The sequence below is a fragment of the Festucalex cinctus genome, chromosome 2 (assembly GCF_051991245.1).
Source record: "Festucalex cinctus isolate MCC-2025b chromosome 2, RoL_Fcin_1.0, whole genome shotgun sequence".
Classification (NCBI taxonomy): Eukaryota; Metazoa; Chordata; class Actinopteri; order Syngnathiformes; family Syngnathidae; genus Festucalex; species Festucalex cinctus.
The window spans coordinates 1,548,326-1,574,003 of record NC_135412.1 but is presented as its reverse complement, the minus strand read 5'-3'; the positions used below and the strand labels follow the sequence as shown (position 1 = coordinate 1,574,003).

General features: G+C 39.3%; 1 protein-coding gene and 1 long non-coding RNA gene across 6 annotated transcripts in view; one reads left to right on the top strand and one right to left on the bottom strand.

The window, feature by feature from the left end:
- Positions 1-101: 101 nt before the first annotated feature.
- On the bottom strand, positions 102-3,486 carry LOC144013331 (uncharacterized). The gene is made up of 2 exons (XR_013282226.1): positions 1,509-3,486; positions 102-185 (listed from the first exon to the last, which is right to left on the bottom strand). It is a non-coding gene; the product is annotated as an uncharacterized LOC144013331 (long non-coding RNA).
- The window catches only part of magi3a (membrane associated guanylate kinase, WW and PDZ domain containing 3a), a 98,122-nt gene continuing 74,354 nt past the window's right edge, over positions 1,911-25,678 (top strand). For 2 of the 5 annotated variants that reach the window (XM_077512016.1, XM_077512017.1), the window contains exon 1: positions 1,911-2,985. In XM_077512016.1, the coding sequence (XP_077368142.1) occupies positions 2,679-2,985 (307 nt within the window). In that variant the 5' untranslated portion in view covers positions 1,911-2,678. Of the gene's footprint in view, positions 2,986-7,676; positions 7,720-25,678 lie in introns of those variants that run through there. The other 3 variants (XM_077512014.1, XM_077512013.1, XM_077512015.1) reach the window with 2 other exon arrangements.

The window sequence follows — 25,678 nt, the reverse complement described above, 5'->3', positions numbered from 1 at the left end:
TACCCGTAAGTTCAGGCAATTGTTTTGGTAATGGCAAAATTTGGCAAAAATTGCTCACCAATCAAATCACCGTACACGATAGAGACAGCAAAGTCCACAAGTCCGATGGAGAAATATTCATTTTATTATTTTTCTTTATTGAAAATTTTCAATATTCCAGAAGGTCCAGTAACAGTTTATTGTACCTGTAAAGAAAAAAATTCAGATTTATATAGAACTACAAAACTTTAAAAAAATAAAATAAAATCAGTATACCCTCTTTTCCTCTCATATACCAATTGTGTTTTATTGATCAAACGTCATATTCTGTAGATCAAAATATGAAAATGGGGCATTCCAAAGTAAATTCATATTGAACTTACTCTCAGCTGTGCATTTTTTCTCGTCCACCCCTCAATACAGGCTTCTATAACTTCTATTATACACAATATCTGCTGCGATCAGAATATGTACCATACTAGTCATCACAATTAAACTACAACTAATAAAACACATTTTGCAACTTGCTGTCGACTGAAAATGACATCACAAAGGCTCAGGTAACCAATCACAGCTGAGCTTGTGAATGTCACATGACCAAACCTCGAAAACAGCTGAGCTGTGATTGGTTACCTGAGACCTTTGTGATGTCATTTTCAGTCGACAGCAAGTTGCAAAATGTGTTTTTAAAGGTTCTAATTGTACGTGAGAAAAATAATGAAAGTATCAAATTAATTATAGACAATATATGAACTTTTTATAGTTATAATGGGCTAAATAAGTGAAGTATGTCTTGAACATAAATTGGGCCTCAGTGAAAACTAATAGAATAGACGTTTCTTGGTGTATTAATACTTGTAGATATGGACTTTAGGGACACGAAAAAATACAAATGAATTTTGAACGTCAAATATATACAATGCTACAAAGATTTTTTCAGATTAGCCTGCGAATTTCTGACCTTAGAGGATGGTGTTTTTTTTTTTAGGCTGGCACAACAAACAACATAGTTGTAGACAACAATCAAATCTTTCGTAAACTAGGGAATATCTAACTTCTCCGAATCTGTTGCCTTCCTTGTAAATACTCCTTGGATTCTCCTCCTGCTCCTCAGCCAAGACCTCAAATGAGGGAGACTACATTGTTGGCATTTGCAGAGGTAAAAAAAAAAAAAAAAAAAAAAAAAAGAAAGAAAGAAAGGAAAAAAAGCAAGGAGTAGAAATTAAAAACAAATCGTCTGAATTTTTTTGTTTCAAGTGAAGTACAAGTGAAGCCAATTTGAGCAATTGGTCAATATGTGTACAGTATATATATATATATATATATATATATATATATATATATATATATATATATATATATATATATATATAGATATATATATATATATATATATATATAAAGAAAAAGCATAAAAATGAACAATACGTGTACAGCACAATAAAAAAAAACAAAGGTAAAAAACCCTATTTGAATTTAAAAACATCAAGTTGAGCCGCCACAATAAGTAACGTATGTATTTTACTTACCGCATCAAAATACAGGGATTGGAGTTGCATCTTGTAACCACGAGAGGGCAGGCTCGTACAGGAAATGAAAGCTCAAACGCCCACTCTAAATCCATATTGCCGTCGTAAATTTCCAACAAGGTATTGCAGGAATCTGTTGGTCCATCCATCCATCGATTTAAAAAAAGAATTAAAAAAAAAAAAGAGTTGCTAGATCACCACTAATTTCCCAAATTTCTCAATTTGCGAACTAAAAAAAAACTTGTTTATCCTCGGCAACTTTGCCTCCGTTTGCATATTGTAGTAACAAAACGCCTACACGTCAGTCACAAAGTCCCGCCTTCTGCCGCTCGCCATTGGCTGAATCAGTTCCGTTCGACTCCCACCCCTAACTGCCCATTGGACAGAAGACAATCTCATCACAAAGCAACGCGGAACAAGCTTGGGGAGGGGGAAAAGTTATGGAGTGAAGTATAATCGGATCATTCTCTGTTCGTGTTCCCGCGATTGTTGTTTTTGTTTAGTAACAATCGCAATCGCCCGGCGATCAAAGATGAACACATTCGGAGGCCGTCCCGGGCGATAAGAGGACGGAATTCTGCCTCGTTTGAGAGGAGGGTCAAAAGGTATGTTTTTCCGTTTCCAAGGACTGTGTGTTGCTGATGTCACGGCGGAGGAGGAGGAGGAGGGCACCAGACAAGGACAGGTGCGCGTCGTAAAGTTGCCCATCCAGTCTGTTTGGATCGAGCTCGGAAACAAACAGCTGATACGGGGGATCCGTGTGCCGAACGTGTTTTGACTGCAATTTCAGCAACGAGGAAGACTACACTTCTGTACGGTTAGATTCAAGTTTAACCGGGGAGGGGGGAAAAAAAGGAAGGCTCCGTTCACAAGAGGGGTGTGGGGTCGAGGCACCCCAGCACCGGAACCGAAACCTTCCGTCTCGATGCGACACTGACGCAGCCCGGTTGGCCTCGCGTGCCAGTGTGCGAAGAAGGCGATGCGTGAGTGATATCCAGTGGGACGACCGACCACCTTCGATGCGCAAGCGACCACTCACCATCCAAGTGGAAGATGGCACTTGACTTGTACAAGCTGCAATGATTCGCCGGTGCGTCACAGCTGCGTCTTAGCACCGCCGGCCGCTCTCAAGGACGATCGTGTTCGGACTACAAAAAGAAAACAACAACAATGTCCAAGACCCTGAAAAAGAAGAAGCACTGGTCGGCTAAAGTGCAGGAGTGCGCCGTGTCGTGGGGGGGCTCCGGCGACCTGGTCACGGTGGTGGAGCTGCTTGGCGGCGCCGAGCAGGGGGAGTTCCCCTACCTCGGCCACATAGCAGCCGAGGCGATGGTCTGCCACGCCGGAAGATTCCCCGGCGGCGGGGACGTGCTGCTGGAGGTCAACGGCACGCCGGTCAGCGGGCTCACCCACCGGGACACGTTGGCCGTCATCCGCCACTTCCGAGAGCCCATCCGCCTCAAGACCGTCAAGCCAGGTGCGTGTGCGCGCGCGCGCGAAGCTGACCGAACCGTCTGTGACGATGCCGGTTTGGAACTTCCATGTTGTTTTCCGGGGTCTGTTTTTTTTTTTTTTTTTGCTGCAGTACGCTCCCGCCAAACGTGCGCGTCAGCGAGGCCACATCTGGCCGCGCTGCAACATCCGCTTGCCGCCCTTTGTCTGAACTCGTTTTGTAATCTGCTTTGCATCCATGCACGAAACATTTGCTATTGAGACAATTCGGAGCTGCGTGTGGGGGGGGAGGCACCGTTTATAGCTTGACTTACGAGTTTGATCTCGTTCCATGGCCACACTCGTAAATCAGGACCCCACTGAAATGAATTCAACTGCCATTGATGCCTCCTAAAATAAGTTTTTAATAGAGGGAAAAATACACCGCATTGTTAAAAAAAAAAAAAAAACACACACAAAACAAACATAGCCTAATAAGAGAATGTCGAGAAATAAATATTAACTCATTCACTCCCAACCATTTTCACTGAAGTGCTTTCCTGGATTTTGACTGATTTTGCAAGGCCCGTGAAATATTATGTTCTATTGCTATAAAAATATGGAACCTACCAAAAGAGAGATTAGAGTCTCTTCTTTTATCCGGGAAAAAAAGTATATTCCTATCTGTTTCTGCTGTCCAGCAATTAGCAATAGATCATATATAAGTTTAATAATTATTCACAATTCTGCTTAGAACTATGGGGAAATCAGCTTGTTTTAACATGGCCTGGTTGATCTCTTATACTCTGCTGCCACACAACCATTTTCGGAAGTAGATAGACTGCATCAAAGCCTTCTCTATACTGTGGCATAAAAAAAAAAAAAAAACACAAATACGTCTTTGGGACACTTAAAACATTTAAAATATGACGTATTTAGACGTTTTTGGGAGCTAATGAGTTAATATACGTTAGTAGTGAATGTAGTCAGGAACGTGGTAGCTTAATCTTAATGTGAGTGTGAATGTGACTGTTGACTTAACTGAAGCTTTGTGCTCGTGTACTGTTAACGTTTTTGTATTTGTATGTTTGTAGCGTACTGTTTAATTTCGTGTGAATTGGCGAGTTTCACCAAAGCGACTAACGCAAACTGGCCAGCGGTGCTGCTGCGTGTCCCGATTGAGACTGCAGGAATGTGTAAATGTCTGCTCAGAGTTGTGCAACCGAGTAGTAGTAGTCGTAGTAGCAGCAAATCTAAATCTAAACCGACCCGTCAGGCCGACATTCCATCATACTTGAGGGCGTAACCATGGTCACATGGTCTGGCGTGTTTACATGCATGCGTACCTGTTGATAGCGGCTGTTCATCTCGGCGCATGCACTGCAAATTGAAGCTATCTAACCTAAACTTAAAGACTCATATCAAGCCATAAAGTCTTATTGAGCTTGTTATGAGAATTATTTACTATACAAGAGCAGAATTTCTAAGATTATTTGTCTTTTATTTCTTACTTAGTTTGTAAATCCTAAATTAGTTAATTTTCACGCATTATAAGATAAAATGCTCTAAGAGTCTATGTTCACTTAAAAAAAAATAAAAAATAAAAATAAATCAGATATCTAACCTCGACTTAAATGCTTATATCAAGCCATCGTCTTCTTTGTCTTGTTTTGAGAATTATATACTTTGCAAGAGCAGAATTTCCAAGATTATTAATCTCATTTTAAGTTTTTTTTTGTCTCATTTCTCATTTAGTTTGTAAATCTTAAAATTGGTAAATTTTTATGCACAATAAGCTAAAACAACCCTACAACATACTGTTGCATTGTCAGCAATTTCCTGGTTATACTTACTAAGCTCATTTGCCCTCTTTCCAGTGAACAGGCGAACTGCTCCGTGGTCTAGTGGTAGAGTGGGTTCGATCCCAGGCTGAGTAAAAACAAATGCAAGTCAAAATGCTCAAGTGTTTATGGCTTATTTTAAGATTTAATTGCATGTTTTGTTACTTGGAATAAGTGCATACAGCTTATTTTAAGATTTAATTTCCTTGATTTGTTGCTTAGAATAAGTGTTTTAAGCTCATTTTAAGATTATTATAGAGCGACACATTTTTCTTCTTTGAAGAAATCTAAGTAAATAAAATTATCTTACTGCACTGGCAGATAATTTCAATTGTTTCGAGTAAATTTACACGAAGAACAAATGTGTTTTATCTCATTATTAAGCAGACGTGGTTTTTGCAGTGTGGCAAGATTTTATCGCAATGCAAACGGTTATTGTTACGTGCTAGGCTACAAAGTGTGCCGCAACACAATTTGTCTCAAGATGTTTTGAGATTGACATGAAACATTGTTTTGGATTGTGAGCGTACTTCAGGGTTTTTGATTGTTGTAAATGGCCATGGACTGGAGTGGCTTCATTTGTGCAGAAATCCAACTTAAAACACTCACCTTGTGGTCTTTAACTCATTTACTCCCAACAACGTATAAATACGTTTTTTTAATGCTCTAAGTGTCCCAAAGACGTATTTATAAGTTTTTTTTTTTTTTTTATGCTAGAGCACGCAGAAGGCTTTGATGCAGCCTCTCAACTGCAAAGAACGGTTGCAGAAATGGTAGTTATTACACAAACGGCCAGCAGGTGGCAGCAGAGCAAAGGAGATCAACCAGGGCCATCTAGAAAAAAAGCTCAATTACTTACAATTTTAAATAGATTTGTGAAAACTGATGAAACTTAGCTCTCTTCTAATGCTAATTGCTGCAAAACGGAAACAGATAGAAACATACTTTTTTTTTCCTGATGAAAGAAGAGACTTTAATCTTTCTTTTGGCATGCTTTTATAGCAATCGAACATAATATTCTGTGGGCCTTGCAAAATTAGTCAAAATCCAGTAAAACAGCCGGGAGCGAACGGGATTGCGAAATGTGAAAATGGCGGCGAGTGAATGAGTTAAGCTGAACTAGGAAGCATCTTGTGTCAAACGGCTTAAATACACATAGATTGTGTAGTAAGGGAGAAGATTTTGTATTCTTCCGGTATGTTCGCAGGGGATGGTTAATCGGCACTGTAACTCCACTTTGACACGTTTCAGATGGGCTCCTCGGTTCCCCCGTGGGGCCCTACTGTGTGTTTATATCGCAGTCTCCTTTCTCATGATTAATTCAAGCCTCATCTATCATTTATGGCTGCCCGGTGCTGAGATGAGGTGGCTGATGGGGAGGATCAAATGATAGCACCCTGGTGTCGAAGGAAACCTTGTAAAGTTGGGACAGAAATTACACTCTGTGTTTTGCTCATGTACAAGAAAAAGTGGTGATCTGACAACAACAACAACAACAACAAAAAAAGGTCAAATTTATGTCAGTGTGTTGTGTTTGCGTGCTTTCAGCTAAGGTTCGATTATTTCTAATCAGTGTTGAATTGACTTGAGTTCTTTATTTTGAGAATAATAAACACGACTTTGTCCGAAGGAATCAGTGGATCATTGTGCCTTGTCACATTTTCCTTTTTTTTCCCTCCTTTTACCTAAGAAATTTTCTTCTCTTCTTAAGAGTTCCATCGCAGATTCAATTCCCGCCAACAGACTGTGAGGCATTTCAAATTCCTTTATTCATATTTGGTTTCGATTTCCAATGTTGGTTCCCCCGATGCTACTGATAAAGCAATGCGCTTCCCAATGCGTTTTTGTGCCATTTCTTTGGGTCACAATCATGAAAAAGGAGACTTAAATTCTTCATGCCGAAGCCGCAGTTGGGCAAATGTTGTTTTTGGAACAAGATAATTGAGGTAGCGGAAAGATCAAATGAAGTTGTGTTAGGATATTCATGGACGAGCGTTTTGAAGGTTTTGCGGCAGCTGATCAGAAACGGTTGTGAGGGAATAATGTAACCTGTTTCGCACAAGAGTTTTTTTTTTTTTTTTTTTTACCTCCCTATAGTCTTGTCATCATTTCATGAGTGGAAGCTAGCTGACAGCACGAGAGCTTGCTGCTTTTGTGCAACATAGATCGGCAGACTTAAAAGCACTGTCTGCCAGTTTCACTCTGGAAAAGGCACTTTTTAAATACAGGATTTAAACAATCAAACTACTTCTCAACTTACATATCAGGGCTTGTCTTCATTTCTGGTGGTGAGTTCGTCCTAAACCCGCCATTTTGTGTTTGCTTTGTAAACAGCGGGACGTTTCTGTGGAGAGACAGTGTTTACACCCCTCCAGCCAATCGCAGAGCAGGGGGGGTGGGGGGGGCGTGTCGCAAACGGGGCCGGCCGAACGTGTCGGCTTTGTGACGTCACTCCCGCGGCAATTTGAAAGCACGCACGGATTATTTTTTTTTTCACTCACTCACTCACAGAAGTTTACATGTGTGAATGAGTGAGTAAAAAAAAAAAAAAAAAAAAAAAAAAATCTGTGCGTGCTTTCAAATTGCCGCGGGAGTGACGTCACAAAGCCGACACGTTCGCCCGGCCCCGTTTGCGACACGCCACACCCCCCTGCTCTGCGATTGGCTGGAGGGGTGTAAACACTGTCTTCTCACAGAAACGTCCCGCTGTTTACAAAACAAACACAAAATGGCGGGTTTAGGACGAACTCACCACCAGAAATGAAGACAAGCCCTGATATGTAAGTTGAGAAGTAGTTTGATTGTTTAAATCCTGTATTTAAAAAGTGCCTTTTCCATAGTGAAACTGGCAGACAGTGCCTTTAAAAGCGGGAAATGGAAGTAAACCGGAAATGAAGAGCTATGATTCGATATGTGGACGGAGGCCCGCGGGCGAGCAGGTAATCTTGACAGCCGATTGAACCGCGTCTCCTCACGGCGCTCGGAGGTGGGCCCATCTGTTCTGTTGCTTTTTGGGGCCACGGGGGTCTCCGGCAGAGACGATAACCAAAAAAAAAGAGCACTGCTGCCGTCTTAAGATATAAATTGAGTCAAGTGATGCAGAGGATTGCAGAGTTATGAGAAGCACGTACCAGATGACAGAGAGTATTACTAAGCTCAGAACCGGGGGGGCGATTATGCTGCCATTAATCATGATAATAGGACTGATACTCCGCTGCGGTTGCCTAAAAGGATTGTGCCAACATTTATTGTTACGACGTACGGTCGTCTGAACTCAATGATCTTGAGGTCAACGATAACAAAAACATACATCAGGATTGTTTGTTTCCGTCGTTTAGTTTTGAAAGTGACATATGAGAAGAAAAAGAGTATTTGTGTTTGGAGGCGAGTCTACAACTACAACTAGTTAACTTTTATGGATCGATATTGGGCTATGAAAAGGAATATCGATTCGATGTCGATATATCGATATTTTCGACCCAGCCCTATGCTTCTCATTCATTTTTTTTTTAACTTACCCCTATCTTCATCCCTAGTCAAATAGTGACTACAAAGTGTCAAATAATGAGAGCGCCACTGCCCCCTAATGTAGTGGAGGTGCAATTGCACTTTATTCTAGGACAGTAAAAAAAATAAAATAAAATAAAAATAAAAAAAGCATGTTCCCCAAGGTCACTTGCCCCCCCTTGATGGAGCCTCGCGCCCCCCTGGGGGGGCCCGCCGCACTATTTGAGAAGCACTGATTTAGACCAAGCCACATGAATATCGACATTAATTATCTGTTGAGTCGTGAAAAGATTGCAGTTTTTAGAGACTGACAAACAAGATATTTTATGATCCAAACCATGCTACAATTGTCCTTTTGGGAAGAGGAGGAGGCCGCAACTCTCCATATTGGAATGCAAAGTGTATACTCCTTCAACGGTGAGATGTCGAGCTTGCTGGAAATGAGGTTCCCGAGTGCCCTCATTTGAATTCATGAGCATACGGCCAATTTGGCTTGTTTTTGCTTCCGAGTGATACTAGGAGGTTATTGATCATGTCCAATCTTATCCCTGCCCGCCACAGCGTCCAATCCTGTGCTATCTATGTGGTCGGCGCTCGTGCATTTGCTAGAGATAGACCGATAAGGTTTTTTCGGGCCTGATACCGATACCAATTATTAGTAGTGAAGGATGCCGATAACCGATATTTGGAGCCGATATTGATTTTCACTAAAAAGGGACATCAAAATTTGGAAAAATACAAACTCCAGCTCTTATCTTTTTATTTTTTATTTATTTTTTTTTATTTTAAAGCATATGTTTATTGAGCAACTTTTAGGGTTAGTAAAATATTTTTAAGGTTTTTTTTTTGTTTTGTTTTTCAAAATCTTAGTCAATTGACAAGTTCTGGGATCTCCCAGGCACAGTAGCATGTTTTCAAAAGTTAAATTAAAAAAAAAAAAAAAAAAAAAAAGTCTTCCAAAATTTCAAAATATCCAAATTATTACATTTTTACTTATCTTAGTTTTAATTTCAATCAAAAACAGAAGGTGCAGAGTTCCCTGGGTGGACAAAAATGAAAATAAAAACTTTTTTTTTTTAAAAATGTACATTTAAATTAGTTCCCTGAATTTAACACTTAAAAAAAAATGTCTCTATTATCGGCCATGTGATTCTTCAAAATGGCCAATGCCGATATTTCTCAAAATGCTGAATATCGGCCCAGCCAATAATCGGTCTATCCCTACCATTTGCATCGTGCGCACTTTGCGAAGGGTGAAAATGAGCTCTTGAGCACTTTCATGTCATTTTGGCGCCAATCAGCCAATTTAAGAAGCTTCATTGGTTGTCGCTGCGTTCATTTTCAAAGTCGACATACACATGGTGACATTGCTTCCGCTGGCCAGCTCCAGACAACTTTGAGTAAATTGATACAAGAGGTCACATGTTTATTCGTCGCTGTTTCAAGTACGCGGAAGGACGTGCCACTCGTGCGAGCGTGACGTCACCATGTTGCAACCGGTGGAGGATCCTCGTCCTTGTTGTAGTTCACATGGTGTAAAACCGTCGCTTTGCCTTGGGTTGCATGGCTTTTACCAATGACTCAACTGTCACACTGTGTGTCCTGCGGGGCTGATTGAGCATTCGTCTGCGATTGAGAGTCAGGTGTGGAATGCAGTTATTTGGAATTCATTGAGCGCAATCAGACTGGCTGCGCAGTTTCACTCGTCTATTGTTACCAACAGGTGTTGCTCTTGGCAGCTATTTGTCATTGTTGACGTTCCTAGCGAACAATTTCCTCAATGCAACGGGGAGAAAACTTGAAGTGATTCGGCATTTAGAAAATACATCATTAACTTGTGTTGTTTCTTTGGAACAAAGCTGTTTACTTCAGCTTAATTGAATCCATAACTTAATAGACAGTAAATAAGCTCTGCTTTGACTCTGTTGCCATTAACGCAGCTCCAGTACAGTCAAACCTCGGTTTTCCAACGCTTCTGTTCTCAACCAAATCGGTTTTCAACAAGAAAATTTGAGAATTTTACGTCTAAGAACTCGTCCAAAAAATTGGCTCTCGACCAAACTGGAAAAAAGCCGAGCGTACCTGAACGCGACTCGAATGCTTCCTCCGTAGCACATTCGTGTTCAAAGTTCGTTTGGAGCAGACCTGTTCATTGTTATTTACGCAAATCTTTTTTTTTTTTTTTTCTAGTTTTGCATCGTAGCCCCTAATCATGGGTCCAAAGAAAGCAAGTGCAAGTGGTAAAGCTGGTGAAGAAAAGAGGAAAGTAGTGCGCAGAACTATGAAATGTTTGCATTTTGTTTTTTTTTTTCATCATTTTAGATAGGATATCTAAATAAAACAGTGTCTATTTCTACCCTTTTCTATTTATGGTAAACATGGTTTACGGTGTAAAATAGTAAAAAAAAAAAAAAACTTGGAATTTTTTTTATTAGACTTGGAACGGATTCAAATTATTTACATTAATTATAATGGGAAAAATTGGTTCGGATTTTGAACAAATCGCTTTTTAGAACAGCCCACTGGAACGGATTATGTTCGAAAACCGAGGTTTGACTGTATATAAAACAAAACAAAACAAAAACAACTCTATAATCGAAGTAGAATTCTAAACAAATACACGCTTCCAATTGCTCCTTAACATGATAATTACAGTGGGGAAAATAATTCCAATGTGGTTGTAACAGGAAGCAATTTAAGTGGAATGTGGTTTAACAGGTGGCACAGAGGCACAACCTCTGTTTTGTATTTTTACAGAAGCAAAATGAAAACAAATAAGACATTTTGGAAGTGTCTTTACATATTTTCTTTCCTGTTTTTTTTGTTGTTGTTTTTTGTTTTTTTGTTTTTTAAGCTTCAGTGTTTAATTTTTAGTGTTTAATTGCATTTCTTGGAAAGACTTTTGTCATTCAGGTGTATCCAGAACACAATTTCAATGCATTTGGCTCAGCACGGCATTTAGATTATGAATTTCAAAATTAACAGATACAATAAGTTAATTCAAACTGCACAGCTATAGTCTATTATGCAGCAGTAATTTAAAATTGCCTGATTTTGAGAACTTCAGTCACGTTGTACGTGATATTCTTCCTCTGCTTTCATTTTTCTTAGCAAGACACCGTGTCCAATCACTAGTGAGCTATTTTTGCATTAATTGAAGGCAATTAACTTCAAAGACGCTGCTGGTTTTTAGTTTTTAGGTACAATGCAAGCTGCAAAAGCAAACGTTAACTGCCAATCTAAACTTGACGCGCAATATCGATTCTGACGCCTACGTATCGATACGTGTATTGTAATGAGGCCCGCAACGATATATTGCCGTATCGATTTTTTTGAGCACACCCCTATAAAATGCCTACAATACATTCATTGCTTCACGGTAATTGAACAGCATAACATTGTTAATATTAACAATAAACGTCACACATGATTTAAAAAAAAAAAAAAGATCAACAACTAAACATCAATTTTTTTTTCTCTGTCATGAATGAGTTAAATAAAGATGTGTTGATGTCACGATAGAATATAAAAAGTTCCCTCAAGTTTGTCTGGTTGCAAATAGCTCTTGTGTGTTTCGTGCCATCAAACTTCCTCTTGACTGCCACAGGGCTTTAGCAGAGCTGGAGTGAGACGGGGGTCGTCTGCTTGCCCAGGCAGCCTCAAAGCCTGTGTGTGTGTGTGTGTGTGTGTGGGGGGGGGGGTTCTTTAGAAGCTGACTGAATCGTGCCGCTCACGCTAATTCAACAGTTTTGCTTACAAGCGCCAAAGTGAACACACAAACACGCACGCGCGTCTGTCGACCTCCGTGACCCCTCGCAGCAGTCAAGCAAGAAGATGGCTTAAAAGGGCGGCCATGTAAGAGCCAGAATAAAACTATCCGCTGCTCTCAGTTTCCTGGCGACAAGTACAGCCAAACCTCGGTTTTCGAACATAATCCGTTCCGGAAGGCTGTTCCAAAAGCGAAATGTTCGAAATCCAAAACAAATTTTCTCATTATAATTAATGTAAATAATTTTAATCAGTTCCAAGTCTAAAAAAAAACTTTTTCCAAGTTTTTTTTTTTTTTTTTTTACTATTTTACACCATAAACTGCACTGTATACTGTTTACCATAAATAGAAAAGGGTAGAAATAGACAGTTTTATTTTAATAGAAGATATCCTATCTAAAATGATGAAAAAACAAAATGAGTGAGTGAGAGTGTGTGGTTTCCTAAAGAAAGACATAAAATAGGCCAATAAGTAAATGTATAAACGTAAGTTAAGGCACTCACATTTATAAACAAAGCAAATTAAATTAGCACAGTTAAGCTAGCGACATTTAGAACATCATTTCCTGTAACGCTCTTATTGTGAAACTAAATGGTGACACTTCCGGTTTCGGGCTTAGCAGCGCAACATCAACTTACGAGTGCTGTGTGGTAACGTGCGGATGGGAAAACACCGCCCAAACATTCGTAACAAACATTTTAGAAGAAACAAGCTATCGCTGATTCTGGCAAGAAGGTTACAGACAAGAAATAAGGACAAGAGGACCCACCAGTCATTGACGCACACGCTAGCTAGCGCCAGACTTCCTGTTGCTATCGCTGTTGGCGAAGACTGATTCTGTTCAAGTGTCCACACGCACGAACGCGAGGGTAAGTTGTGTCACGTGAACTCGCTTTCCAATGAACAGACGACAAATTATGCAAATTAGGATTCGTCTCAGTTACGCAGTTAAAGTTGAACATATCAGACTTTAGAATAGACAGCTTTGTAGCCGTTTCTACACTCGGCGAGTTTGTCGCGTTCAGGTACGCTCGGCTTTTTTTCAGTTTGGTCGAGAGCCGATTTTTTTGGACGAGTTCAGAGACATAAAATTCTCGAACTTTCTGGTCGAAAACCGATTTGGTCGAGAACAGAAGCGTTCGAAAACCGAGGTTTGACTGTATGTCACGCTCGTGTTTCTTTTGCGCGTGTGTTGCTGTCATGATGATGAAAACGACTCTCTGGGATGTCGATGATGCAGTAAATAATATCCCCCAGTAGTTGCTTGATTCACTGATGAGGTCATTAAAAAAAAACAGTACAGTTTTGTCTGGTTTCCACATCCAGTTTTACTTTGACATTCAGGGTCTGCATTTAGCAATTCATGATGCATGGACATGTGCTGTTCTTTTTAAATTTGATTTAGTTTTTTCTTTCCCTCTCAAAAAAACTGGTAACTGCAACTGTGATCATGGAAAGAAAGCTGTCAATCATTAATCGTGTCCTAAATTCCTCTCTCAGTATCAACACGGGTGCACAAAAGCGTTCAGAAATGTTGCCAATTAAAAGCTACCGCGGCTTTCGATGATGCGTTCGATGACTTATTAACCTCAGCTGTGAGTCACACCGGAATGAATGTTTGTCCTTTGTGCTGACTTGTTGGCATTCTGCCTCTGTGGCACTTCCAGTTCGCAGCTCGTCATCTTCCTTCATCTTCCTTCATCTTGTCACTGAGACCAGAAGCACTCAAAACACAAGGGCAAAAATCAATGACTGGTTATTTCCATCCCGCTCTAACACAAGATAGTCTGCGCCTTATTGATCTGTAATTATGATGCAACATCACGTCTGGCTATGAAAAGAAACTTTATTAAAGGCCCGTGCTGTTTTGTTTATCTGGGTGTTAGTCAAACACAGCAAACAGACTTATTACAATATGACCAAAAATCAAGGCTAAAACAAGAAATAGAATTAGGGATGTAACGATATCCAAACATCACGATAAGATATTATCACGATATTGTGGGGGCGTTGGCGATATTTAAAAAAGATCACAATATTGTAAAAAAGAGAGCTGGTCATCCCTGCCAATACGGATTATTCATTTATTTATTTATTTAGTTAGTTAGCTAGTTTAAAAACAATTCTTCAACATACTGTATGTAGCTGTAATCATTTGCCTTCATTATTGGAAAACATGACAGCGTGCTCTTTCGGCTTTGCGGGTCCTCGGTGCCGAGTGCGCCGTTTGATCCAGCCGTCTGTTTGTTTAACCCACTTTATTGTCCATTTTATCGCTGTTGCTGCTGCCGCATGAAAATTTATGACCAGCTCCGTCTCAAGCAAATAGCAGCGCGAGCCCAACATCAGGAGTCGTGACACGACCGAGGAGACCGGCACTGCGGTCTTTGCGTGAAGCAGGCCCCCAGCTTGCTCACAGTCAACACGGACACGTTTTCGTCTTCCGTTTTACAGCTTTTATCAAATGTTTCGTCCGCTTTGTGAATAGTGCCAGTCAGAGAATGTTTACCTACTCTAAAAATCCGCTAAAGGTCTGTTGCGACTCATCCAATCATCCAGCTTGGTTTCAAATGTCATTATTGGCTGCTTGCTAATCAAAACAAGTGCGGCTTTTCCTTCTGTCACAACACAACTAGCTCCATCCTTCATTATCTTCCTCTTCCTTAATATATGTCTGGATGTGACTATAGGTAACGTGGAATGGATTAATGAAATCATATTTATTGTCATTGCATGTCACGTGTACAGAGCAACCGAATTCACTTCAGTTACAACTCGCCCAAGCGACATCAAATAAAATAACAATGACCAACAGAGAGAGACCAGCGGAAGCCTGACGGGCTGCCAGACGGCGCCCTGATGTTCTTAGATGAACAAGAAAAAAAAGAAGGGGAAGGGAATAAGCAAGCCCTAAACCGTTTGACGTCATGCTACAGGATTGTCTGGAAATTGTCCATTTACAATTGTTCAAAATAACAACATTCATGGACAAAAATTGTAAATAAACCTACAAATATGAAAGCATGATACTTTAAGAGTGAAAAAGGAAAAAAAAATAGATTGAAGCGCCTTCGCACTTGCCGGTGATGTCAGTACAGAAGCGCTAACAAAGTTAGCGTCGGTTCGGTTTCTTTTTTAGCTGTTTACAAATCAATCACAATCACCAAAAAAAAAGAATCTAAATGAAAATAGGAATATATTAACAATCTAAACTGACAATATTTGTCACATCTGAGACAATTATTTTGTGTATTTATCATTTAGTCAATCTATTTTATTATTTATTTAATATATTTTGCGTTTATATTCTTACATTTTTTTTTTTTTTTTTTTTTTTACAATTTCAGTCCGTACATTTCGTTATTTAAATTACATCTTTAATATTTTCTTTTCTAAGCGGGGACGTGTTCTTTGGGCGACCCCGATTCGATCCGACAGCCCGATCACATCTTACACCGGCAACGGCTCGCAGCTGCCAGCTTGACTCATCCTCACGCGACTGTCGACTTTCAGCATCAACACGGCGCCACCTGGAAATTATATTTAATTGCCCATTAAGAACGCTAAGAAATTTAATTAGTCTGTTAAATGGCCCGTCGTCGTATGTACGCACGTCTGCGGCGTTAGCAACTAGCCGGTAGCCGCTAACGGGAGCGTAAACAAATGACAACGTTGGGCATATGTCTGTCAATGAATCAAAAATAAAGAATAAACTTGCTGTTTTATATAATTCTTATAATATTTATCATCAAAAATAGGAGCACCTTTACTATAGTCACTTTTAAAAAGGCATTAAACAAAACATTGAACAGGAAATACACAGTCATAGTGTAGCAGTTTTGATTTTATTTTCATCAGTTACCCGAGTTTCCACATACCCCCTGCAATGTGCTCACATACTCCTGGTTGGGAAATACTCCATCAAACGACCAAATCTAAAGTAGTGTTGAAGGGCCAAACTTGACTGATAGGCAGGCTAAGAGCTGGCCCCATCTGCATTCAACAAACTAATGTTCACAAAAGCAAAGCCTTTTTCGCCAATTTCTTTTAAAGTATTATTCAATAATTGACCTGTTTTAGTGCAGACAAATCTCGTTACAGTAAAATATTTTGCAGCTGTATGTTGAGTCGCGGTCATTCTTTATGTCATCTGAAACTACGTTAGGCAAATACGATCAAGCTGTATCTATCTACCTCAAAAAAAGGTGCAACCAACTGAAAATGTTTCGCTGAATATTTTTTGTTTGCGCTATTTTGCTGACTTTTAATTTTGATTTGAGATTTGCACAATGTTATCCATCCATCCATCCATCCATCCATCCATTTTCTTGATCGCTTATTCTTCACAAGGGTCGCGGGGGGTGCTGGCGCCTATCTCAGCTGGCTCTGGGCAGTAGGCGGGGGACACCCTGAACTGGTCGCCAGCCAATCGTAGGGCACACAGAGATGAACAACCATCCATACTCGCAAGCACACCTAGGGAGAATTCGGAGCGCCCAATTAACCTGCCATGCATGTCTTTGGAATGTGGGAGGAGACCGGAGTACCCGGAGAAGACCCACGCGGGCACGGGGAGAACATGCAAACTCCACCCAGGAAGGCCGGAGCCTGGACTCGAACCCGAGTCCACAGTACTGGGAGGCGGACGTGCTAACCAGTCATTCACCGTGCCGCCCACAATATTATTTGAAGTAAATTTATTCTTTTTTTTTTCTTCTTTTTTTTTTAATCCATATAGCTTCTATAAAGGACTATGTAAACCAGAAAGTAAATTATTAAATTAAAAAAACAAACAAAACAAAACAAAAAAAACCCACACATTTAACTCATTCACTCCCATCCAATTTCACATTTCGCAATCCCGTTCGCTCCCGGCTGTTTTACTGGATTTTGACTGATTTTGCAAGGCCCACAGAATATTGTGTTCTATTGCTATAAAAGAATGGAACCAATCAAAAGAAAGATTAAAGTCTCTTCCTTCATCAGAAAAAAAAAGTATGTTTCTATCTGTTTCCGTTTTGCAGCAATTAGCATTAGAAGAGAGCTAAGTTTCATCAGTTTTCACAAATCGATTTGAAATTGTAAGTAATTGAGCTTTTTTCTACATGGCCCTGGTTGATCGCCTTTGCTCTGTTGCCACCTGCTGGCCGTTTGTGTAATAACTACCATTTCTGCAACCGTTCTTTGCAGGTGAGAGGCTGCATCAAAGCCTTATGTATGCTCTAGCATAAAAAAAAAAAAAAAGTAGAAATACGTCTTTGGGACACTTACAACATAAAAAAAAACGTATTTACACGTTATTGGGAGCAAATTAGTTAATTCTATACCGTCATACATGTATATATTGTTACCTTGAAGGGGTGACATGAATTTTGGACCATATCGCCCAGCACTAGCCAAATATAGAAAAAATCAAAACAACGCAACAGCAGCCAAGTGGAGAAAGCTCCGTTCTCTTCTGTTGCGTACTTTTTCATTGCTTGAAAAGACAAAAGGGTCGTTTGTGGCGACACCATCAGGCAACATTTTGCAAAGAAAAATAAATGTGAGCGATCACATCGAGCAGCTTCTCCTCTTCACACGACCGCATTTTACTCGCTATGCCCGTAAAACCCGCCACACTTGTTTGTTGGTTTCGGGGGGAGTTTCTAAGATAGGATTGTATTTCCAGCTCCAGAGACGACGTTTGTTGTTGTACTTCCAGCTGACTTAAAGATCCGTGTCTTTTTTTTTTTTTTTTTTGGCCCCCACTGCAGCCGTGGACGGCATAATGGCTGCACAGCTACCTGCGGCTATCGATTTACACCTGTTCACTGGGTATTTGTTTCTGCCGTTTAAACTTTGAAGAGCAAGGCTTGTGCAGGGTTTAAAATAACACATAGGCCAAGAGCACTTTCATCCGCAGGTATGCCGAGCATTCTCTCAAGCAAGTGCAGTCGAGGGGAAGGTTTTTTTTGGGGGGCATGCTTGAAACAAAAAAGATGAAACATCTCTCAGGGTGTGTGTGTAAGCGCGTGCACGCTCGTGCTGAAGAATAGCGGAGGAAGACGCTGCAGTGAGACCAATTAGCTGATTCCTTGATCCCGCGCCCTACAGGGGCTCTTTTTTTGCGAGAGAGCCCCGGCAATGCAGCACTGCGGCATCGTGCACACGAGCTGGCTGCCTCTGTTTAATGCGGTGCTTCTCAAATAGTGGGGCGTGCCCCCCCCCCCACCCCCAGGGGGGCGCGAGGCTCCATCAAGGGGGGCGCGTTTGACTTCAGGGAACATGCTTTTTTATTTTTTTATTTAGATTTTTTTTTTTTTTTTTTTTTTTTACTGTCCTAGCATAAAGTGCAATTGCACCTCCACTACATTAGGGGGCAGTGGCGCTCTCATTATTGGCAGAGTGTGCGCAGGGAGCATTCGCTCGGTGGTGTAGGTTTTTTTCTTTTCGCACTAAGCATGTGCGCTTTGCGCACAGCACAAAAAAAATAAAAATCAGAACAAATTATTTTATATATTATTGTTTTGCAGGTTAAAGTTTTTTTTGTTTTTTTTAAAATATTGTGCTCCTGAGTTAATGTTGGTGATCAGTTTGAATGCATTATTATTTATTGATTTTAGCAATTTTATTTTTCCGTATCATATGGTTTGACATGGTCAGTCAGTCAAAAATATTGCTCCATATTTCTTTCTTTAGAGGTGTGCTTATAACAATTGTATAGACTAATGATTCTATTTATAGTTGCGGGGGGAGGGGGGGCGTGATATGTTTTCTTTTTCCTGGGGGAGGGGCATGTCAGAAGATAATTGAGAAGCACTGGTTCAATGAAACAACATTAATGCGCACACTTTTTTTTTTTTTTTATTATTAATATGAAGATTAGTCAGGTTTCTTTTCCTTTCGCTTTGATCACATTCACACCCTTTTTCATTTCCGCATTTGCTATACTATTCGCCGACTATAAATCTGTGCTGCCGTACGCATGAGTCACTATCTTGTGAAGTTGTGCCCATCAATACGTAATCATAAATCTAGGCCTCCTTCTTCCATGATAAATGGTTTCCATTCCATTACTTAATTATATGAATAACTTTGGGAAATCTGCAGTCGAGGTGTGTAGTTCCTTTCCTGTAGATGGTTTGGACTGGGTTAGTATCTGTTAATTATAAAACAGAACTAGCGATTTTTCTTAGGTCTTCTTCTTCTTTTTTTTTTAATACAGTTGATGAACATACTATTTTTATAATTCATAAAAATATTACGTTGACCATATTGGAATTACAAGCCATTTAATACACCACCTCAATTTTTAGGGGATCCATATTATTCGGACAATCAACTCCGAGGAGATGAACTGTCCAGGTGTGGCCTAATTGCTCGTTACTTGATGACAAATGAGGAAGATAAAAAGTCTGGAGTTGTTGGGTTTTAAGTTTGTTTTTGGCAGACGGAGGTACTTTGCAGAAAATGGTTATACTGTAATTAATTCTTAGTAAAAAAAAAAAAAAAAAGTTTTCTTCAAGGATAGACCGATTCTCAGCTAGTCTGATGATCAGTTTTCAAGAAATGTATAAAAGCATAGTTATTTAAAAAAAAATACATATGATCTTGACAAGTAGCAATTAATTATGTTATTGAATTTATTTTTGTTTGTAAGTGTTCCTTGACCATAGCTGTCATTCATTTTGTGTTAATGGGGCAGATGTTATATGTTTTACTTCTTTCTGCCCCTTTTCATCTTTTTTTTTTTTTTTTTTAAATAATGAAATAAATAAAATAAATGAAGAAATAAAGTTTGAAATTTCGAAAAACTTTATTTACTATTTACTATGCTTAGTTTTTAATTTAGCTTAACCTGTTCATGACCCTGGAAGCTCCAGGCATTTTTTTTTTCAAATTTTTAAACAAAGCTGTCAATTCGTTATATGCTTAATATTCAAATTAATGTTTTTTTTTTTTGTTTTTTTGGTATTTTGACATAATGTTATGAAGAAAAATTGTGTTCAGTCCTAAAAATTGTACAAATAATTTACTTGTGCTTTTGTATATTTAGAAAAATGCTACAGTATATAAACCAATTTATTTGTAACATGGCAGTAGGGTTATTCTAGTTTTGGAATTTTCCATATTAGTTTTTATTTGTTTTGAGTTTTGTTTTTTTTAAATTTAGTTAGTTTTAATTATTTTTGGGTGGTTCTGTTAGATTTTTGTTAGTTTTAGTTCTTTAATAAATGCTTTGTTTTAGTTTAGTTTCAGTATTAGTTTTAGTTTTAGTTTTTTTTTTTAAATAATGAAATAAATAAAATAAATGAAGAAATAAAGTTTGAAATTTCGAAAAACTTTATTTACTATTTACTATGCTTAGTTTTTAGTTTAGCTTAACCTGTTCATGACCCTGGAAGCTCCAGACATTTATTTATTTATTTATTTTAATAATTTTTAAGCAAAGCTGCCAATTCTTTATATGTTTAATATTGAAAGTAATGGGGTTTTGTTGTTGTTGTTGTTGTTGTTTTTTTGTTTGTTGTTTTTTTGTTTTTTTGGTATTTTGATAATAACATTTTCGCTTTTACTGCAAATGAACATCACCTTGAAATATCGGTTATCGGCCTCCTTTACTACTAATAATCTTTTTATCTTCAGATTTATATTTTACTTAAACTCTGTTCGGTTTGCAATATATTCAGTTCAACACAATTCTCAAATTCTCATATGCATTTATCAAGCAGGCTATGTTCAAACTTTTAATATATAAAATGTTGCATTCAGGTAATTCCAACACGTTACTTCACGTTATTTGCTAGCACGTTATTGACACAAGTGATTTGGGGATTTGCCTACACCACCACCACCACGTGTCATTTTAAAGCACAACTACAATCGAATGTTTCTGCCAATCACACCAGTGTCATGACTGGGTCATGCCAGGGTTAAGTTTAGGTCATGCAAGGGCATGACAGGGTTATGTTTGGGTCATGACCGTGTGGTCAAGTGTCTGTTTTGAACTGATGTAACCAGCATCTAGTTTTAACTGGTAAGACGCTATGTGATGTCAAGAATCTTTAATCTCTTTATCTAGTCAACAGCCAATCAGATAATTCCATGTCAGTCCTATTACTCACATGTCTAGCCACAACCAATCAGATCGATTCGCTGTCTATATAAGCCTGTCTGAGCAGTGTGTGTTTTTTTGTCGGATTATTACCTCTGTTCCTCTTTTCACTTTTTTTTTTTTGGGGGGGGGGGGCAACAACAAAAAAATACATATTATTGGAGGTGATAGATGTACTCATGCCACAAGTGTGTCTCTAAGCAGCCAACGATGCTCTCGCTGACCTCTGAGCAAGATCCCTCCCCTGAGAAGAGCTTAGAATGCTCTGGAGTCTTATCACTCATTCGGAGTCATTACCCAAGTGCAAGAAATATCCCTCAGGAGATCAAGCGGGAATTGAGGGGTGTGCTAATGGAGCCATTGTTCTCCTGGTGTGGTGGAGGGAGGGGGTGGGGTTGCGCTTGAGGGGGCGTGTATTAATGTATATGTGCGTGCTGTCAGCGGCCAGCTTGTGGTTTGAGTCAGGTGCTGGCGTGCCTGGCCGAGCGAGCCTCGTCTTGGGGGTCACAGGAACAACAGGGGCGTGTTTTGCTCAACTCCGCTGGAACCCAGCTGAGGCATTATTATGAACACACGCACGCGGTCACGCTTTTTATAGTTGACTGAGCACAGTGCCCAATCATTGTGATTGTGATTAGTGATAGACCGATATGTTTTTGTTTTTTTTCAGGGCCGATGCCGATACAGATTATTAGTCGTCAAGGAGGCCGATAACCGATATTTCAAGCCGATATCATTTGCAGTAAAAGAGAAAATAATAATAATAATAATAATAAACATTTCTTTTAATATTAAACATATAAACAATAGACAGTTTTGTTTAATTAAAAATTTTAACAGAAATTGTAGAAAATGTAGGGAACGTCCAGGGTCATCAGCATGTGTTAAGCTAAATTCAAAACTAAGCAAGCAAATAGTTTTTTTTGTTACTGTAAATAAAGTTTTCCAAAATTTCAACAATTTCTAAATTTATTCATTTTATTATTATTATTATTATTATTATTATTATTATTATTATTATTATAAATTAAAAAGTGTTTGGACCTCCCAGTGTTTGCAGTGTATAAATAAATAAATAAATAAATTTTGTAAAGTTTTCTACTGGAAATAAAGTTTTCCAAAATGTCAACATAATTTCTAAAAAAAAAAATTAAGTATGATTTTTAATCAATTAAAAAGTGTTGGGACCTCCCAGTGTTTGCAGTGAATAAATAAATAAATAAATAAATAAATTTTCTAAAGTTTTCTACTGTAAATAAAGTTTTCCAAAATGTCAATATAATTTCTAAAAAAAAAAAGAAAATTAAGTATGATTTTTAATAAATTAAAAAGTGTTGGGACTTCCCAGTGTTTTCAGTGAATAAATACATAAATAAATAAATGATAAATAAATACATTTTCTAAAGTTTTCTACTGTAAATAAAGTTTTCCAAAATGTCAACATAATTTATATATATATTTTTAAATTATTTAATGGCATAACTTGATTCCAGCTTTTTTGGCCTTCAGATTTGTAAAAAGGCCGATGCCGATATTTGTCACCGATAATCGGCCCAGCCGATAATCGGTCTATCCCTACTATGGATTAGTTGCGTGCGAGGAAAGGGCGCAGACACGCGCTTGGTGCGTATTTGTCGGGATTTCCCGCTCCTTCGAGCGGACTTGCGTCTGCGCGTCGCGAAGCCGAGCGTTCACGTCACGTGTACGCAACTCCGCGCCCTGTCTGATTCTCTCTCTTATCTCACTGCTTCATTTGCCTGCTGCCTTTCAGCCAATAAAGCCCAAAGAGAGAGAGAGAGATGGAGGGCACTTTTTTTTTGCTTTATCGCACCGTAACAGGTGTGCACAGGTGCGTGTGCGTGTGCGTGTCTGATCAGATATGCTTTGCTACTTTGTTCACTCATCATCCATGTGTGGATGTTGAAAAGCGACAGCTGCAAGGAAGGAATCTTAAGCTTTTGATTCTAAGTGTTTCATTCCCTCCCGAATGTTGTTTTCCTCCCATGCCGGCCTCTTTCAGTCTAATTTTCGAGGCCTTTTTTTTTTTTTTTCCCCATGCATGCCTCAGTGCTGCGTCACTCCTTGTTGCCTTGCCTGCCTGCTGTGACTCTCTGGAGGCTAAAAGTGCAAAGCTGTTAGTTTTGAAATATTACAGCCTTGCCGTTTAATTATGATCCCAGCTGCCGTGTCCGTAGAGGTTTCGTCTCCGTACTTGTTAATTTCTTATTTCTGATTCTAACTTTCAATGTCAATGAAGGTCTGTCGCCGTTCTTAACTCATTTGTTCCCAATAACGTATAAATGAGTTTTTTTAATGTTGTAAGTGTCCCAAAGACGTATTTATACGTTTTTTTTGTTTTTTTTTTAATGCTAGAGCATACTGAAGGCTTTGATGCCACCTCCCAACTGTAAAGAACGGTTGCAGAAATGGTAGCAATTACACAAACGGCCAGCAGGTGGCAGCAGAGCAAAGGAGATCAACCAGGGCCATGTAGAAAAAAAAGCTAAATTACTTACAATTTTAAATAGATTTGTGAAAACGGATGAAACTTAGCTCTCTTCTAATGCTAATTGCTGCAAAACAGAAACAGATAGAAACATACTTTTTTTCCTGATGAAAGAAGAGACTTTAATCTTTCTTTTGGTAGGTTCCATTCTTTTATAGCAATAGAACAAAATATTATGTGGGCCTTGCAAAATCAGTCAAAATCCTGTAAAACAGCCGGGAGCGAACGGGATTGCGAAATGTGAAAATGGCGGCGAGTGAATGAGTTAAGTGGTCACTGTTTTTTTTTTTTTTTTTTTTTTTTTTTTTCTGCAGTCATTCCTCCTCATCACAGCCAGATCTCTATTGGTTGTGAGTACAATCTCTAATAATAGGCATTAGTGGACAAAATTAAAAGTTGCATTTGACACCAAGTACATAAATCATAGCTGCCCAAATCATATTGTCAGCCAAAGACAGGCCCAAAGGATGTCACCTGTTTTTATTTAGAGACTCTCGTTTGTTTGCCCCCCCCTTCACCATCTGCTTCTCCCCTTTCTGTCTGTCAGCACCTTCAATCCTCCTTTAAAGCTCACCGAAGATGTACGTAGACGGTGAGGGCCTAGAGAATTACATAGCGCATTCTCTGCTTATGACTGTTGCACACTAGTCAGCGTTTTCAAGGTGCCAGATGTGCTTTTTCGGAGCGAATTGGGGGAACAACGGTTTTACTGTCATCTGTAATCCAAATTTGGTGAGCAAATATTCAAACTAGCAGGATGGCCATTATTCCACCTGGACTCATTAATTTCCTGAAAGTAGAGAGAAAAAAATATGTGGTTTTATTCAGGGCCGGTACTGATTATTACCAGCTAAGGAAGCCAAAAAACGATATTTGCCAATATTTATTTGCACTAAAATAGGGATAGACCGATAATCGGCCGGGCGTTTGTTTCCCCCCCGCGTCGGCGCTTCCTGGTTTCGTCACAACTGCATATCCCACTTCAAACACGATGATGGTTCGGATCAGTGAAAATCAATGGGCTCCATACAAGATGTTATCCTCTGGAGTTTGTGAGCTCACAAATACCACAAGAATCCGTTACCTCATCCTGCACGCCTCCGTCGACAAAATAGTTTCGGGCCATTAAAAGATGGCCGTTTGCCCTGGGCATTGTTTGCACAAAAACATTGAATAATATGGAAATGATCCACAATAATGTTGTGATGTTCGTTAATATGTTTTATCTTCAGCGCATCACTACCTGAAAGTGAAAATCATTCATAAAACCCTCAATGAATTAGCTTTTCAGAACAAAACAAATCTTGTTTGTGGTCCAGCTGCTGCGTAATCGCTTTATGTAACTGCGCAGCAAATTTTCATGGTTGGAGTGTTTACTCGGGCTGCTTCCTCTGTCAAACCTCCGCACGGATTGGATGTCAACCTCGCAGCTCCTTGCTCACGTTATGTAGAGCGCAGAGCGTAACAACGAGTGGGACGGGCGATGAGAATTTCTGTGATGGTCAGAGCTCCCTGTGCGATCCAAGTCGACAGAAAAAGAAAGACGTGCTTATCTTAGCAAGGTGTTTGCTCAAGGTTTCAGTATGTGTTGCTCAGTGATCATCGAACAAAAACCAAAAACACAACAAGACGACATTTTCGACAGACAACCAGCGTTGTTTACTTTGAGCTGCACTTCCATTGTTTTTGCATCCAGTAAACACTGTGACATCATCGTGACGTCATCGTGACGTAGGCCACGAAGGGGTCCATAAATATTCATCATCCAAATAGGATATTTGCAAACATCTGTTTTAACTTGGGAAAATAAATGATCCGCATTTTCCCCTAGTTTTAGACATGTTACAGACCAAATCAGTAACTGGATCATAATTTATGTTTTGTGCATTTTCGGAACTGTCAATTTGAAATAATGGTGTGTTTTTTTTTAGTTTTTTCATGCCCTCCTGCGGGAGTTACTTGGGTTTTGTCGTTCATGTTTCTCAACTGTGGGTTTGTGAAGCCCTTTGAGACTGTTTG